The sequence below is a fragment of the Trachurus trachurus genome (assembly GCF_905171665.1).
Source record: "Trachurus trachurus genome assembly, chromosome: 23".
NCBI classification, from domain to species: Eukaryota; Metazoa; Chordata; class Actinopteri; order Carangiformes; family Carangidae; genus Trachurus; species Trachurus trachurus.
The window spans coordinates 17,907,080-17,924,789 of NC_139912.1; the positions used below are offsets into that span (position 1 = coordinate 17,907,080).

Sequence of the window (17,710 nt, forward strand, 5' to 3'; positions counted from 1 at the left end):
CACCTCCCACTCACTTCCCGTCTTGGCCTTTTTAAAATGTATTCCTGTTTTCATCCATTTCCAGTGCAGTTGATTAACATCACATCACCTTGAGCAGCACTGAACCCAGAGATCTTTTTCTCTCATTTTCTTCCATCGAATCCACACAAACTAATAATTTAACATAAAATAACATAAGTATCTCCCTCCCTCTCTCTCTTTCTCCCCCTGTGCTGTCTCCAGTCTGCAGCTCAGAGCCGGAGAACGTTCAGGCCGATGCCCAGAACGACACCACCATAGTGGTGATGTGGGAGCGTCCCCGCGTGGTCTACGACACCACCATAGACTGGTACACCGTCACCTACCAGAGGCTGCAGGGCCGGGACCAGAGCAAGCAGGAGTACCGGACCGATGGAGACCAGGATGTGGTAGGACAGACCAAACAAAGGCAGCACCTGGCAGACACTCACCAAAGAATGCATCTCCATGCAATTATTTTTGCACCGTTATCCACACAGGCTCATGACTTACACAGGACAGGAACTGGATTGATCAAAGTGATTAATTGATTGTTAGTGACGGTCAATCTTGGCCTCTTAACGGGTCACTGCATCCCTTAATGTGACATGTAGTTTCTGTGTATGTCCACAAACCTTCATCAATATTCAGATCACACAGCACAAATGAAGGACGGTGAATGACTTAATTTGCTTTATAGATTATAAATTAGATTAGCCTATACATATTCATTTTTTCACAGTAAATATTCCACCATTTTGATCATTAAGATTTCATCAAGAGTTTAATACTGTATGTAAAGAACTCTAATCACTCAGTGAAAAGCATGAAGGCTGACATTTATAATACATTTTTATTGTCTTAAAGGTCCAGCGTGTAATAATTAACAAGGTTTATTGGCAAAATATGAATATACTACCCATGAATATATTTGTATAAGTGTATAATCACTATAAAATTAAATTCATTTGGTTTTCGTAGCCTTATAATTATTCTTTTATATATACATGTAGCAAGGGTCTTGCTTTAGAGAGCGTCGCCATCTTGCGGTGCCATGTTTGTACGGCAGCCCGAATGGAAAATCCAGCCAACCAGAGAGCGTTTTGCGAGTTTGCCGTTCATAAATAAACCAACAAAGAAGAAGGAGGAGGAACCAGCAGACATACGGTAAAATGGTTTAGATCTTCACCTCATCGCTCCATCCTACTGAAATACTCCCAGTCGTCTCAGTCGTGGTAAACAAGTTTTTTTGTCCTGGGAGGCCACCGTCACTTTGCCGACAGGAGGGGTGAGTGCGAGCGAGTGAGTGAGTGAGCGCTGCAAACTAGAATCTAAATGCTAGATGTCACGGTTTTACCCCCATTTTACACACTGGACCTTTAAAACATTAGTTATGCAGTCAGCAGTGACTGATGTGTCTGAGTTCATTAAAAAAAATACACAGAATAGTTATGACTCTTCTGTGTCACTCTCTGACTTCTCTCTGAGAGCTGTGTGTGTCAAACATAAAAAGTCTTGGATTCACTCATGTAAACCGACCTGTGACTGCGCAGGGCGCCATCATCTCCAGCCTGATGGCCAACAGCAGCTACGTGGTTCAGGTGGTGGCTTTCTGCACCAACGGCCTCAGAGGACGATGGAGCGACCAGATCATAGTGGACATGCCATTAGAGGACCCTGGTACACACACACACACAAACATACACACACACAGAATAACACAAAATGCCCCATATTAACCGTCTGTCTCTGTGTGTGTGCTTCCTGTAGAAAGTGAGTTGGATCCTGACGCTGTTGCAAAAGATGTGGACGTCAACAGGGAGGTAGGACAGCCTGTGTCTGTGGTTTCGAATGATTGTGCAGAGCTGATTCTCAAACTGTATTCATTCATATCAGTGAGACTAATTATTATGCAAATGATTGTAATTATATCAGTAGAGGCTCGGCGTTGAGTATTTGCAGAGTGGTAACAAAGGTTAGGAGGAAGCGTTCAGCAGAGACTTACGGCACATAGAGAAAAAGCTGCAGCAGAGCAGTGCACACTCTGCTCCTCACAGTGTTAATGGAGACAACTTTACACCTCTCCAGATAATTAAGGATTAAACAAGACAACTGCAGCACGGCTGTGACTTATGATATGTATATACTTAGGATAATCATGCACAGTATGTAGCAGGAGCTCCCAGGAAACAGCTCCACACAGCAGTCACTCTGGTTCCCCTCCCTGCAGGTCTGGTCCAAAACCAGATGGGGAAAGCCCGAGAACCAGAATCAGGTGGATCTGGTGGAGGATTTGTCTCCGGAGGACCACAGCCCTGTGGAGGAGGTCCCAGTGGAGCAGACCAGAGTTTACCAGAACCAACCCACACGCCAGCAGAACCAACCGAGAGACCAAACACAAGCGAACCAGAACCTCCCGGTGCAGTTCAGCACCCGCCCCACCCCGAAGACTCCGGCCGGTTCCACAGTTCTGCAGAAAACCCGACTCAACCAGAGCATGAAGAAGAAAGCGGGTCAGAACAGGTCTAAACCGGAGGTTATGGACCAGAACTGGATCGATGAGGACAGGAGCGACCCATCTCAGAGGCCCTTTACTAATGCGGGTTTCGACGGTAACGGAGCCATCTGGGTGAGCGAGGTGACCAAACAGCCCGGCTTCCTGTTCCCGGTTGCCCGGACAACAACGCTGCCGTCGGTCCACCGACACATGACGGAGGAGGCGTCTCTGTCGGAGCTGCCAGAGGTACATCACCTGACTCTGATGTTCCAACAAACACCTGGGACAGTGAATGTAACTCAGTGTTTAGACTGGTAGATTTTAAAGGGATAGTTCAACATGTTGGCAAATTGGCCTATTGCCATAATCCCTATAATCTTAAGAGTAGGTCATTACCTTCAATTGTCGGTGCAAGCTGTTTTTAGATCGGAGGGGCAGAGACGTGAGCTGCTCAGCTAACGCAATGGAGGCGCATGGTACTTTCGTTTCCAAACTCATCAAATACACAATCCAACAACTCCAAAACGCTCCCATGGACAAGTTGTGACCTGCACATTCACCACACTATGAAATAATCATGTAACATTATGAGATGGAGTTGTTTTTGAGGTAAATGCAGCCGGAACTACATTCCAGACACGGCTGCTTGGCAGAGTGACTTCAAACACGCGTGTAGTTCCAAGTATTTACTTCATGTCTTGTAATGTTACATTATTATCTCATAGCGTGGTGAATGTGCAGGTCACAACTTGTCCACCAGAGTGTTTTGGAGTTGTTGGATTGTGTGTTTGATGAGGATAGAGTGAATGTACCGTGAGCCTCCGTTGCGTCAGCTGAGCAGCTCACGTCTCTGCACCGCCAATCTAAAAACAGCTTGCACCGACAATTAAAGGTAATTAACCTACTCTTAAGACTATAGGCGAATTTGCCAAAATGTTGCTATCGCTTCAACACTAGAACAACCGTGAGGTCTTTTTGACCTCTCACCTTTTAAAATGCATGTAACCCTGTTTGTGTAAAAACCCCATGACTTGTGTTCTGCATCGTCTTGTGCGTTTTGGGGATTCTGGCATAAAAGACAGAGAAAAAAAAGAGTGGTTTTACATAGAACTGCCAAGAGGTCATTTTGACCTCCATTCATCCTAATGCAAAAATGGTAAATAGACTGCATTTATATAGCCATTTAGACATTATATAGCCAGTCATAGCTAGTACTGCATTGTTGTTGGTTCTAGTGTGAATTCAACCTTGTCTCATTGTATCCTCCTGTCAGGATCACAGTCCACCAGACCAAACCGGTGAAGGTGAACTCCCCTCCCCTCAGTCGGACCTCCACACCCCTCCTGTGGAAGAAATCCAAGTCACGGACATTTTCTACGAAGACACAGTCAACAACTTCCCAGGGGAAAGCACCAGCACCTCCGCTGCATCAGGGTCTGCTGCCGCCGAGAGGCCAGGTCAGATCTGACAGGGAGACGTTTTTCTCCTCTTATTATATTTGTGACGCTGCCTCACATGTCACATCACTGTTCGCCTCATTCTGTCCCCACAGGTGACGAAGGAGACAAAGTCTCTCAGGTGTCCTCTGCAGAGGGCGACGCCCCTGTCAACAGGCCCCTCCCAGAAACGGTCACCTCGGCTCCCTCCCCCCTCTGGATCACAGCACGGGCGGCGACGGCCAGCAACACCCTGGCCGACTCCGTCTACAAGTCATTAACCACCACCTCTCTGCTCAGGGTGCTCATGCACACCACCCAGCCCATGTTCAACGGTAGGACAACACACTCTGTTTTTATTATATCTCAGATGTAATTATATTTAAAAAAAACTTTGAACTTGTGTGAATGAAGGACGACACAACCACAGAATGATGCACACACATGGTGGAGAGCTGGATGATTGCCTTTCTCCTCTAATGACCCGGCACTGCTCGACTAATCACTGCTGTCCTCTGTGATCACAGTGGCATTCTGTGTAGTGGCATGATGTTGATAATGGTGTTGGTGGTGGTGGTGGTGGCAGCTGATGGTGTTGATGACGGTCTTGAAAAGATTAAGGCCGGTCTTGATGGTGATTGGAGTGATTATCAGCAGCTTCCTCGCTCTCTGAACTGACTCCCAGCTTCTCTCAGATCTGTCAGCACTTCACCGCTCCACATGAGCTCACATTTCTCTGGGTTTTGTTGAAACCACTCGAATCCACTCAAGCTCGACGATGAGCATCTACTTGTGGGACTCATCATCTTTCCTCATTCCCAGTCTGTGACTCAAGGTCGCCCTCTGGTGGTGGGTTTCTCTTCCTTGTTTTTAAAGGGATATTTCAACATTTTGGCAAATTCGCCTATTGCTATAATCCCTATAGTTTTAGGAGTAGGTTCATTACCTTTAATTGTCGGTGCAAGCTGTTTTTAGATCGGCAGGGCAGAGACGTGAGCTGCACGGCATTTCCACGTTTCCCTCATCAAACTAAATATACAATGCAGCAACTCCAAAACGCTGTGGTGGACAAGTTGTGACCTGCACATTTACCACACTATGAATTAATAACGTATAATGATGTACCATTATGACATATGAAGCAAATACTCAGAATTACTTGCACTTTTGATATCACTCCACCCAGCAGCCGTGTCTAGAATAGTTCCGGCTGCATGATTATCTCATAGCGTGGTGAATGTACAGGTTACAACTTGTCCATGAGAGCGTTTTGCCGTTGTTGGATTGTGTATTTAGTTTGATGAGGGAAACATGGAAATACCGTGCAGCTCATGTCTCTGCCCCACCGATCTAAAAACAGCTTGCACCGACAATTAAAGGTAATGAACCTACTTGTAAGACTAAAGGGATTATGGCAATAGGCCAATTTGCCAAAATGTTGAAATATACCTTTAAAGAATGCTGGATTAACAATAACTTGTAGTTCTTGGCTCTTGTTCTCTGCACATTGTGGATGAGAAACTCCACCTCTGCTGCTTCCTTCTGAATTCCACGGCTTCAGTCAAATTGTATCTGGGAATTCAGTTCTGATCTTTCCTGGCCTGCAAAACACATTACAGGATGAGGATGCATTTCAATGCTTTGGTGTCATGAAGAAGATTTTTTTTCAGTTTGACTCTTATTGCAGAGAACGCACCTGTGTCCATGTCTGAGGACTCAGCCGGTAGTGAAGCTCCCGGTGGAGTGGCTGTCCACCCTGCAGACCCTGTGGGCTTTGTCCCACTAGGAGATGTATTCAGTTCGCCGCCTCCGTCGGTCAACCCCTCTCCTGCTTTTTCTGAGGAAAGGAGGAGGAGTATGAACTTTGATCATCATGAAAGATCCTCTGAGGAGCATGAAACTGAACACTCGCAGGTTTCTGCCACTTTTCAACATCATACAAGTGCTGCGTTTAGGGTCACCAGCTCATCAAAAACAAGCTCCGTTGATGAGGAGGTCAAGACCGCTGGAAGTAAAGACCACGACCCCAGCTCCGTCACATCTGTCTTTGACTCTAAGGGGTTGGAGGGCAGTGGTTCAGGCTCTGGCCTCGAGAGTATCAGGCTGAATCAGGACGATGATGAGGTTTCTACACTCTGGGCCGACCTTTCTACTCTCTCAAGCTTCACTGTGAGCTTCGAGGTGGATGATACCGAGGAAAACAGTGGATTAAGTCCAGACAGCAGTGGATTAAGTCCAGACAAGATGAGCACTGAAACAGATAACACCGTAGCAAGAAGTGAGAGAAAAAGTGAGCGAAGTCATGAGGAAGGAGGAAAAGGAAAGAGTGTGAATGAGGGAGTGGGGAAAGTGGATGAAGAAACAGATGGGAGTGAAAGACAGTTTAAAGACACAGCAGGCTGTGAGACACTGAAGGAAGAACAGAGAGGGACTGTGGAGCCTGAAACTGGCAGTGGGACTGACGCCGAGTTCAGTTTGACAGTATCTGGCTGGACGGAGGATGGCAGCGTTTCTGGGGAGGGGGGCGGAGACGCAGGTGACGCGAGGACAGACGACAACAGAGGAGTTTTATTTGGAGGGAAAGACGTCGTGCAGCCTGAAGCGGAGTTCACACAGTCTGACAGCAGCGGAGAGAACAGCGGCGACAGCGGCGGCCACGACGAGGAGGACCAAAATACAGGTCCTGACAGTCCCGTCGTCGAGGGTAACGCCACTCTCAGCTGGGAGGGAGACGGTGGGGGTAGAAGAAATGAGAGCGAGGAGCTGGTAGGAGGAGAAGCTGGAGAGGAGAGTGTAGGCAGGCTGTTGGTTGACGCTGAGAGGAGTCTGATCCCTCCGCTCGCTCCGACACACGCTGACATGGACCAGCCAGCACAAGGTAAATGTTACACATGGTCCATCTTTGTCTCAACACAGCCTCTCTGTGATGACGTGTGATGTGGCAGTTCAGATTTCCTCCTCATACACATGATGAGCTCACAGGCTAAACAACAGTCGCTAATCACTGGGATGTTATTGCTGGTGGGAAAGACAAAATGAACACAATGTGTGATGTAAAAGCTGTCCCCTGTAGTGATGAACCGGTACAGAACTTTTTATTCTTTTTATTTAAGTTTTCAGTTCTTTTTTTAACAATAAAAAACTAACAAAAATAAAACAAAGAATTAACAAAATGTAGACAGAATAAGTGAACAGACAGTTTGACAAGGTTGACATAGGCCATACATTAGTGCAAAATGGAGTGATAATTCACACAGACAATGAGTTACACATTAAAGCGTGGTTCTCAAACTTTTTTACATCAAGGATCCCTAAACTGAAACAAATTAAACCACGGACCCCCCATTGGACAAAATTTTGAAACTAACACCAGAAATAGATTTGTTTTGAGACTGAATAATGTTACGTTTTTAGTCAATGTATGTTCAAATAAGGGCTAATGGTGTGAATTATTAGAAAAATTTAGAGACATTTCTGGAAAACCCTGGAAAAAAGTGGTAAAATTTCGAGAAAAAGTTAAGGACCCCTTGAATCCTCTCAAGGACCCATTGGGGTACCAGGACCTTCACTCTCACTTTGAAAACCACTGCATTAAAGAATATGAAGTCCACCAGTCTTAGGGAGAAGGTCAGTTTTTCCATACTGGTGATCCAGTCATTCCTTGATGGCAAATTTATCTGCAGCCATTTCCGTGTAATGACCTTTTTGCTCGCAGCCAAGAGCGCTTTATTAAGATAGTTGTCCTGGCCTTAAGTCCAACTGGGTTTTTACCCAAATACAGTGCAGCAAAGAAACATCTACTGTTAAACCAAAGATTGACTGAACTTCAACAGCTCGTTCTTGCCAACATGGTTAAATAAGGGGTCAGGCCCCAGAGTATATGGAAGTGGTCTGCCATTGTCTGTCCACATTGTCTCCAGCATTTATCCTGTCCCTGGAAACCCTTCTGTGTCACAAAAAATGTTTTTATGGTCTTCCAGCAGAATTCTCGCCAGGCTCTGGAGTTGGTGGTCTTAGTTTGACCCGATCGTTTTAGCATCTTGAGCTCATTGTTTAGGTTTTGCAGACCGTGACAGCTTTAGCCTTTGTACCAAACAACAGACAGTGAGCACTAAGCAGTGAGCTGCTGACACTCAGTGGAGCATTTAGTAAAGACACAGGTGTTTCTCTCAGGAGGAGGTAGAGGCCTGAATAATTACTGATTTACATTCACATATCAAGTTAAAGTCACAGTGTTGTTAAACATCTTGTATAGTACAGAGGCAGATGTCCATGTGTCTAGCACAGTGTTTTTCAACATTGGGGTTGGGACTCCACGTGGGGTCGCCTGAAATGTCTAATTGAAAAAAAGTATATATTTTTTAACTAATTATTATTCTTTTTAAAATTATTATTTAAAACACCACACAAAATCTTAAACAACTGTATTCTATACTTTGACTTTCTCAAATATAAATTGAGTTCAAATAAAATGCAGCAAAAATATCTAAGCTGGTGCATCTTGATTGACAGCTGCAATCACGTGACTGCACATGATCACAGGGTCGCCAGAAATTAGTGATGTCAAAATGGGATCATGAGCCAAAAAAAGGTTGGGAACCACTGGTCTAGCAGGTCAAGCTCCAATATTAATACAGTTCAAGCATCAAGCCCCGCCCACCTGGGCCCACCACCTGTTGGACCTGCTGTTACTAGAAACAACAGGTTCAAAGAGAAGCCTGAGATAAAAAAAAAAAAAAAAAAAAAACTACATGGTTTGGTTATTATGTTCTTAGGGATCAGCACTTCAAATAAAACACACCTGGCTCAGTTTAAATCCTTTTAAATCTTTACACTAGTTTTTCTAGTCCATTAGTGCCGTTCTTTGAAATGAAAGCCCTGCAGGCTGGACATGCTGCTTTTAGCAGATGTAGCTACAATTGCTACAAATAAGTCAACGAAACAAATGCATAGATCATTTTACATGTGTTGATAATTTTAGGGAAGATGGAGCAAGGCTAAATCACAGCTGTGTTCAGAAATGTATTTAAAATGTTTGGAGTAGTTATTTTCTTATGTTCTAATGTGTATAAAGTGCCTTTTAACCACTGTTTTAAATGTGCTCCTCTGTCTGTCCCCCTGTTCTCTCTTCCTCTCACACCCCTCTCACCCCTCTCACCCTGGTCTCCCTCCTCCCACTCCCAGAGGGCAGCAACAGCAGCCATGAGTCGCGGGTCAGCCTGGTGGGAGGACTGGAGAGGGAGAAGAGGACAGTGGTTCCTCTGGCCGTCGTCTCCACCCTCACCATCCTCTGTCTGTTGGTGCTGGTGGGCATACTCATCTACTGGAGGTGCGCTCACACACACACGCGCTCACACACACACACACACTCACACAAATGTGTATATCTGTTTTCATCTATCAGTGTTACTTCTGTATTTAGTTTAGATTCTGATCTGTTTGTCACAGAAACTGTTTCCAGGCGGCAAATTTCTACCCAGATGACACAGCATCACCTAAAGTCATATCTGCTCCATCCACACCCCTGCTGCTGGCCACAGGTAACACACACACACACATACACCCACACACACACACACACACACTTTAACCTTCCTCTTGACCCGTTTTTAGGGTTTTAATTAGGACTGACCCAAAAAATTCGAAGCTTTGTTCGTTGCCATGGTAATCGATCATGAAGTCCGTGATCGATTGTTTTTTTTTTCTTCCGTTTTTCCTTTTTGACACCGGCTCTCATCGGCAATTGTTACATTCAAATGAGTAGGCTACTTGGCATCCTGGAAACCTGCCTGATTTGTGAGATATGCAGTGTTTGTTTGCCATTACTTTCATTATTTCCGCTACGTCAGACGTTACGGTTGTCATCGCCGCCCCCCCCCCCCCCCCCCCCCAGCTGATTTAAGACTCATTTCATTTATTTTGTTTATTTGTAACGGGACTCTGCATAGTCATGAACATTCAATATTTAAATATGCCAGATTTAGCTCTAAAGCTAATTTCCATCTGCAGTCCCACAGTTCACACTAAAACAACATTAGACAAGGACAAAAACAAAGCACAACATGGTACAAATACCATATATCATAATATATACAATATACTCTGGTCACAACCGACCCTAACACCAGAGATGGTAGCAGAAAGCTGACAAGAGGAAGGTTACATTGAAGTCAAGGGGTATACTGGACAAAAAAAAAGGTTTTTAGTGTATTTTACAGCTGATTTAAGATAGGGGTCTAAACCGACCCTAACACAAGAGATGGTAGCAGAAAGCTAACACAAGACGAAGGTTAAGTGACCCTAGTGATATCAAACAGCAGCCTGAATGTTATGTACCTTTGTGTTGCAGACGGCCACGAGCCGCTGACAGTGAAGCAGTTTGTGAAGCACGTCATGGAGCTCCACACCACCAACACATTCTTCAAGGAGTTTGAGGTACAGAGAACGTTCATGATGAGAGAGACTAAGAGTTTGAGTTCAGTAAAGTGGCTTTTAATTGGATAAAAGAAGCAGTTAGTAGACAGGACCTCATCTGTCACAGCCCCTTAATGCTCCTCCATGTTTCTATTAACACCATGCTCTGCTGGAACATCATTTAGTCCAGTGTTGATGTGTAAATCCCATGTACAACACGTTACACAGCAGTGTAGAGGAGTGTGTGGTACTAACCGTGGTTCTCACTACAGACAGACATACACACACCTCTGCACAGACTGAGAGAAAAAAAACCTGTCACAGGTTTTCAGGCTGAAGTTTCATCTCTGCCTGTGTTGATGTTAAACAAGATGTTAGCAACAAGACCTGGGCCATATTTTCCCATCATCACAATGCGTATGTTAATAATGTCAGTTGTGTAGAGTCTGCTGCAGAGTCCAACCCTCATTTCACCACGTTACTGTACATTGTATCCTGGTATGTGACTAATAAACCTGAACCACTGAGTGGCAGCATCCCTTACACCTAGAAACTGGAAATATAATATGTTGTAAAAAACACTTGAAACTAAATTGAGTTGTGTAGCACACTTTCAACGTGCTTAACAGAAACCAAACGAGCATGAAAACAGAAGTAACAAGCATCTTAAGAAAACAGTACAAAAACACAGATTATAAACCAGATTGTAACTCACTATGCAGGATTTTTACCTTAACTCTGCTACATTTTTTCCTTAACTAAACATCTTTGGATTAATTGTGCTGGTTAAATAAATGACTTGTAACTTGTTCCAGGGAGAATGGAGGCTCTCTGCCTTCCACCTAGTGTCTTTTGGCTGAAAACCAACCAGATCAGAGCCTCCAACCCGGTGTCCCAGCTCTCGTCTCTGTGGCACCACAACACAAATGCACCTCGTAACCTGTAATCTCTTGTTAATGACAGATTAAACTACACAAATATACATGTTGTAACATCGTATATGATATAACCTAATATATCGCTCTATTGATTGATTTCCCGCCAAGTTCGTTGTAAACAAATGCACATGGCCAGGAGGAGGGTTAGCAAAACAGAGGAAAAGCGGCCAGACTTGCATAGTTCCCCTTTAAATACAAAATTAAAAGATTGGTGGACTGGAAAGAGCAGTTTTTAACATCTTTAAAGACAGTTATGATTTGATTGCTATGTATTTATTGATTATAAAAAAGAACATCTGAATCATGAAACACAACAATATAATATCACCAAAACAACTGAAACACTTTTTTTTTTCATTATAATTTTTCAATGCACAAAAATATCATAATAGAAACAAAATAGTCTCAAAGCCTAATAGAAATGTCCAATGAGCAGAGTTGATAGTGAATGTACTAGGTGGCCTGCTGGAGAGGAGCACCTCTGTTTCCAAGCATGAACCTCCTGAGTAACACACACACAGGATTAATTGTATTTGCCAATGTACTTGTGTGTTCTTCTGTATTTTGTTCTTCATCTTAATGAAAAATGAAGACACACCGAAGCATCATGGGTAGTGTTTGTTATTTTGCACAATCAAAATGATGCTTTAATATTTCCCAGTGTAGAATGATAAGGCCACGGATCCGGTGGGACAGTCGGTGTGTTTCCCACTCAGCTCCACCTCTCTGTGTGTATCTGAACCCCATATACCTGTACCTGCACTGACTCCTTGTCTGTCTGTCTGTCTGTGTGTCTGTCTGTCTGTGTGTGTGTGTGTGTGTGTGTCCGTCTGTCATTTGTCCCCTCTCCCTCCTCTCACCACCTCCACCACCATCGTCGTGCTTTCTGCATCCTCACCACCCTCCATTAGATTGTCAAAGAATCCTACGAGGTAAGACACCTACAGTATCACCCCTGTTCACCTGCACGGGTGCTCTTTTCTTTTTTTTCTGGGAAACTTTAGAATTTAGTTTGAAATGAAATCGTCCATATTTGACCCTGTGTTGACCCTGTGTCGTCCTTTTGTTGACTGAGTCGTGTGTTTTCCGGGTGTGATGTTACAGTAAATATAAACTAAAATGGATCATGGAGCCTTCAAACTGACTCTTTACATATTTAATTAAACCAAAAATCTATTATAATGTCATGTAGCATCAGTCTCTTGTGCTGTTATTCATGTTTCTGTCACAGAAGTCTTGTTTTTTTATTTTATTCCATACAAAACTCATCTTCTTGGAGATAATGTAGCTGATCATCTCTGCCACTAGATGTCACTGGACCACAAGCAGTTCAGACCAAAGTAAACGCTTCAACAGCCTCAGTACATCTCCAGGGCCCAGTTGTTCAAAAGTTGTCATCTTTTTTTTTTTTTTTGCTATCCAGGATCACACAATCTGTCTTACTTTTATCCCAGTTGTTCAAAGCAAAATTGGATTCTTAAACTTTTCAAGATTACCAAATCCGGATAATGAGTGCTCTAAATGTGACTGTGTATCACACTGAAGGCTGATAGTAGACTTGTAGTCAAGACCGCCTAAACCGAGACCAAGACACTACCAAGACCAGAGAGTATCAAGACCAGGGCAAGACCAAGACCAAGACAGACCAAGTCAAGGCTAAGACCAGTTGAGCTAAAGACCAAGACCAAAACAAACAACTAGTTACACCATATGTTGCTATTTCACATGAGTTGTAGAACATAATACTGGGTTCAGCTGCTTAGCGTAAATATGAGATTGTATTATTTCAACTACAGGCACAACAATCCAGAGACAGTGCATGTCTTGTGTGTGAACTCACTATAAATGTTTTCATCAGTTGGCTGAGATAAAATATGTGTTGCAATTGCATGACCGCTATCTCTACACTATTAGAGGATTGAGTCTTGAGTGCTGACATGACTATTAACTAGTCCCAAAGTCATCTAACAAAATAACAAGCCTCCCAACAACAGGTAGAACAGCAGCATGGGCTCACTCAGAGTGGATTTATGAAAATGTGGTGTATGTATTGTTTTCTGTGCTCTTTGTTGTTTCTTCAATGTCTTGTCAATGTCAACAGCCAGATCCCATCTAGTCTGGCTATTTAAATAAAAATAAAAAAGCAGTAGATTAGTCAAATACATTATGAATATTTACCCAAACTTCAAAATTCAAGTATCCAGTATTCAATCCAGTACTTGGGGAAAAGTTGTTTGTTGAGTGATCAAAAGTTAACATTATTGACTCATCACTGTTATGGTTTAAAAATCAGGTGCAAAATATAAATCAATATATGTATATGTACTACATTATAAATATTGTTTGAATTTAATTTAAATCACATTTTGTTCCTGAAATCCACCTTAAATCCACCAAACTGTTGGGATCAGAATAATCCTGATTATTTGGATCAAAGTTATCCCGATCCGACTAAAAAGTTTTGAACAACACAACCTGAGAGTTTGATCCAGATTAAAACCAAGACTGGATTATATGATCTAATCCGATCTCAGAATCTGTTTTTAGTTTTGAACAATCCATTTTCAAGATGCTATCCAATCCATTATCCAAAATCCAATCAGATTACCTGTGAACAACTGGGCCCAGGCTCCTTAGAGTCAGAAAGAAAACACAACTAGAGGCACATCTGAGCAAAGTGAGCCTGTAAACATGAGAGGCTGCAGGAAGCAACACAGACACAGCTGTTAGCCCAATAGCCCTCCATTTGACCTAAACACTGTAAACCACACTGTGTTATCTCATCTGTGGGCGGAGCCTGTGTTTATATAGGAAGTGGAGGGCAGATTGTTTAACAGGAGGAACCATAGTGGAGGGAATCACATGCACTAGACTGGGAGGTCAATTACACAGAGAGGGTGTGATTTTGTTGTCTGCTCAAGATGCCATTTCTCATTATATATTTACATAGAAAATCTCATTTACATATAACAGGCTTCATTTAGTGCTTAACCAATGTATTATAATGTTATATACAGCTGTTCACTTCTAAAAGAAAGTTTGGGCAGTAAAACACTCCCATCCAGATGAAAAACGTTCACTTAACTGGCTGCAAGTTGCTTGTTGTGCTCATTAGACTCTGTACCTGTAATCAGCATGTCGTACTGTGTGCTGTGTTGTGTTGCGTTGTGTTTCAGGAGGTCCAGGCTTGCACAGTGGACATGGGCATCACGGCCGACATCTCCAATCACCCCGACAACAAAAGCAAGAACCGATACATCAACATCCTGGCCTGTATGTGTCTGCTGCTCACTGACACCTTACTGTAGAACAGAGCGCTGAGGCTGACCTGTGTTTGTGTCTCCCAGACGACCACAGCAGAGTGAAGCTGTCCAACAGCCTGGACAGAGACGGCAGATGTGGCGACTACATCAACGCCAACTTTGTTGACGTGAGTCCATGTTTGTCAGACTGTGTGTGCTCACTTATGTCCAGTGTAGTTGAACTACAGAGCTTAACTTGCTAATTTGCTGTAACTTGCTGGTAGTTAAACTACTTTCATATTTTGTGCTGCATCAAGTATTTCAACTACTTTTTGGGTCAATTTACAAACTACAATTTTGGCAAATAACATAAATATTTTTTCTACAAAAAGACCTATATAACATACATTTTATTTGACCATTATTGTGTTCCAGAAGTCTCTTTGAAAAAGGACATGAATCATGTCATGACCTGCCAAGCCAATGCTGCCTCTGATTGGCTGGCCGTGGCGTTCCTGTCATGGTTTTAAACACTGTTGTTCCAGACACAGCGATCTAGAATATGTCGACCTCTTTGTGTTTTTTATTACAGTTTTTGTTGACTGGTCTACATTTCTTATTTACAAGTGGGTATTGTGGTAGGATTTTCATTTTCTCTTTATTACCCAACATGTCTATGGTCAAGCTACAGTATGTTGACCCAAAATGTCAGCTTTGTTTCTTTAAAAAAATAAAACTGAGTTGAGAGAGGCATATTTCTGCATGTGAATGTTTTGTAGACTATTATATTTAGTTTCATATTCACCACATGTTGATTTATTTAGTAGAAGTAGTTGCTAAAGCTACTTTTTTTTAGCCGTAGTTTTACAAACTACATTTCTCCAGGTTTGTTCAAACTACTGCCAGGCTCAACTACGTGTAGTTTTACAAGCTACGCCGGCGAAGTAGCTTCCCCAACACTGCTCATGTCAGTGTGTCCAGAGTTCGGTGGGTTCAGCTGCTGTTTCCTCCACAGGGCTACGAGCGGACCAGGGCCTACGTCGCTGCTCAGGGCCCTCTGAGAGCGGGCAGGGAGGACTTCTGGAGGATGATCTGGCAGCAGAACGTGGGAGTTATCATCATGATCACCAACCTCAAAGAGAAAGGACGGGTAGGAGGGCCCTCCGAGACACTCTGATACCACCCACACCTACAACTGACAGTCTGTCTTCTGTCAGTGATGATCTGTCTTAATCTCGTTGTTTTTAGTTTGGAAATGCATTTATCAAGATTCTCATATCAGTTCCATTTTGTTTATTGATTTTTTTTTGTGTCTAATATGGAGGCAGAGAACTAAAGGTTTGCATCAGGTGTGAAGACAGGTCATGGAGAAGTGGAACCACATTATGTAATAACACCGCATTATGTAATAAAGTTATACATTTTCACTTCATGATGTAATAACACCACATTTTGTGATAAGTTGTTACATATTGCACCAAATTATTACATTTTCCTCATAAAAAAAATACAACACCCGCATTTTGTAATCATTTGGTTCATTATGTAACAACCTCTTACAAAATGCGGCAAAGTTTTATTACACATTGCGTTCAAGAATTTAATTATAAAATGTAGCAGATTATTACAAAATGTGTCATTATTACATCATGAGGTGAAAATGTATTACAATATGCTGCGTTATGGTTTCCTGTTAGTCATTCAGGAGACCAGCAGCAGGTCTGAGTCTGTTCATTCCAATGGGAGAAGAGAACCTGATCACAGATTATGAATCTTTTGCCCCCACAGTTACTAAAATATGCATAGGACCCGATTTCACAAACTTCAGATCTCCTGAACTGTCACTTTTAGGTTTAGAGGGACCTATACTGTGCTTTTGACCAGAATTCTACATGTTAGGGTGAGGTGAATGCTAGCTTGAATAAAGAATGAACAGGGAGCATCAGTGTGGGAAACCATTGTTGTGGATTGGAGTGAATCACAGCAGCCTGCCTACAGTTTCAGCATCCAACAGGACGGAGGGAGTCTCTTTATTTGACCTCTCTTTCCTGATGTGAACCTGACACCCTGAAATCACATGACATGTTTCACTCTTTATCACTCTATCTCCTCTCCAGACAAAGTGTGACCAGTACTGGCCGGAGGAGAACCAGGAGGACTACGGTCCGTACCAGGTGACCCAGAAGAGCTGCAAGAGCCTGGCCTACTACACCCTGAGGGCTTTCACTGTCAGAGACACCACCAACAAGGTACATGGCACACACAACGCACACATACATACACACACACACACACACACACACACACACACACACACACACACACACACACACACACACACACACACGCACGCATACTGCAGCGACAGAATGAGTCTGAAGTTCAGTTGAATTCAGTCAACACTTGAGCATTGTGGGTAATTGTGTCCTCTCTGGTTCTTCAGGTGTCCCACAAGAGAGCTGAACACACTGTCCTTCATTACCACTACACCCAGTGGCCGGACATGGGCGTCCCAGAATACACTCTGCCTGTGCTGTCCTTCATCAGAGCGTCGTCCAGGGCGCGGACGCAGGAGATGGGACCTGTCCTGGTCCACTGCAGGTGAAGACAGACTCCATGTGAGACAGACAGGCCATGTACAGTACAGGCTGCACTCTGTGTGTCTGATATGACAGGCGTGTGTGTGTGTTGTGTATCTCACAGTGCCGGTGTAGGGAGGACGGGGACCTACATAGTGATCGACAGCATGCTGCAGCAGATCCAGGATCAGGGGACGGTCAATGTTCTTGGTTTCCTGAAACACGTCCGGACGCAGAGGAACTTCCTGGTTCAGACAGAGGTAACACACACACACACACATGCACACACACGTTCAGTGTCACACATAGGGTTGCAAAATTCCATGAATTTTCAAAGTTGGAAACTTTCCATGGGAATTAACGGGAATATACGGGAATAAACAGGAATAAATCCGAAATTTACAAAATTGAAGGATGGCCCTTAATAGGGAACTTAAAGTAACATTGCGGAGTTTTTTGGCCTTAAAATAATGTTTCCAGACTCATTGCAATGGTAGAAAAATGGTTAATAGGATGAATGGTGCTGCCGCTGCAGCCTGAGCCGGGTCGCGTCGGCTGAAACTGCACTATGGAACTTCCCTGCACGGGTACGAAACACCACCCCCCC

The 17,710-nt window shown here is 43.5% G+C and overlaps 1 protein-coding gene across 1 annotated transcript in view; it reads left to right on the forward strand.

Moving 5' to 3' along the window:
- The window catches only part of ptprz1b (protein tyrosine phosphatase receptor type Z1b), a gene marked incomplete at both ends in the record, with an annotated part of 30,391 nt that overhangs the window by 9,180 nt on the left and 3,501 nt on the right, over nt 1-17,710 (forward strand). Inside the window, 17 exons of the mRNA XM_083999433.1 lie at nt 223-407; nt 1,551-1,677; nt 1,768-1,820; nt 2,228-2,740; nt 3,768-3,951; nt 4,047-4,265; nt 5,618-6,808; nt 9,115-9,259; nt 9,379-9,470; nt 10,280-10,365; nt 12,194-12,214; nt 14,459-14,555; nt 14,630-14,712; nt 15,540-15,674; nt 16,642-16,773; nt 16,968-17,125; nt 17,228-17,363. Coding sequence (XP_083855559.1) covers nt 223-407; nt 1,551-1,677; nt 1,768-1,820; nt 2,228-2,740; nt 3,768-3,951; nt 4,047-4,265; nt 5,618-6,808; nt 9,115-9,259; nt 9,379-9,470; nt 10,280-10,365; nt 12,194-12,214; nt 14,459-14,555; nt 14,630-14,712; nt 15,540-15,674; nt 16,642-16,773; nt 16,968-17,125; nt 17,228-17,363 — 3,557 coding nt within the window. The remainder of the gene's footprint in view (nt 1-222; nt 408-1,550; nt 1,678-1,767; nt 1,821-2,227; nt 2,741-3,767; nt 3,952-4,046; nt 4,266-5,617; nt 6,809-9,114; nt 9,260-9,378; nt 9,471-10,279; nt 10,366-12,193; nt 12,215-14,458; nt 14,556-14,629; nt 14,713-15,539; nt 15,675-16,641; nt 16,774-16,967; nt 17,126-17,227; nt 17,364-17,710) is intronic.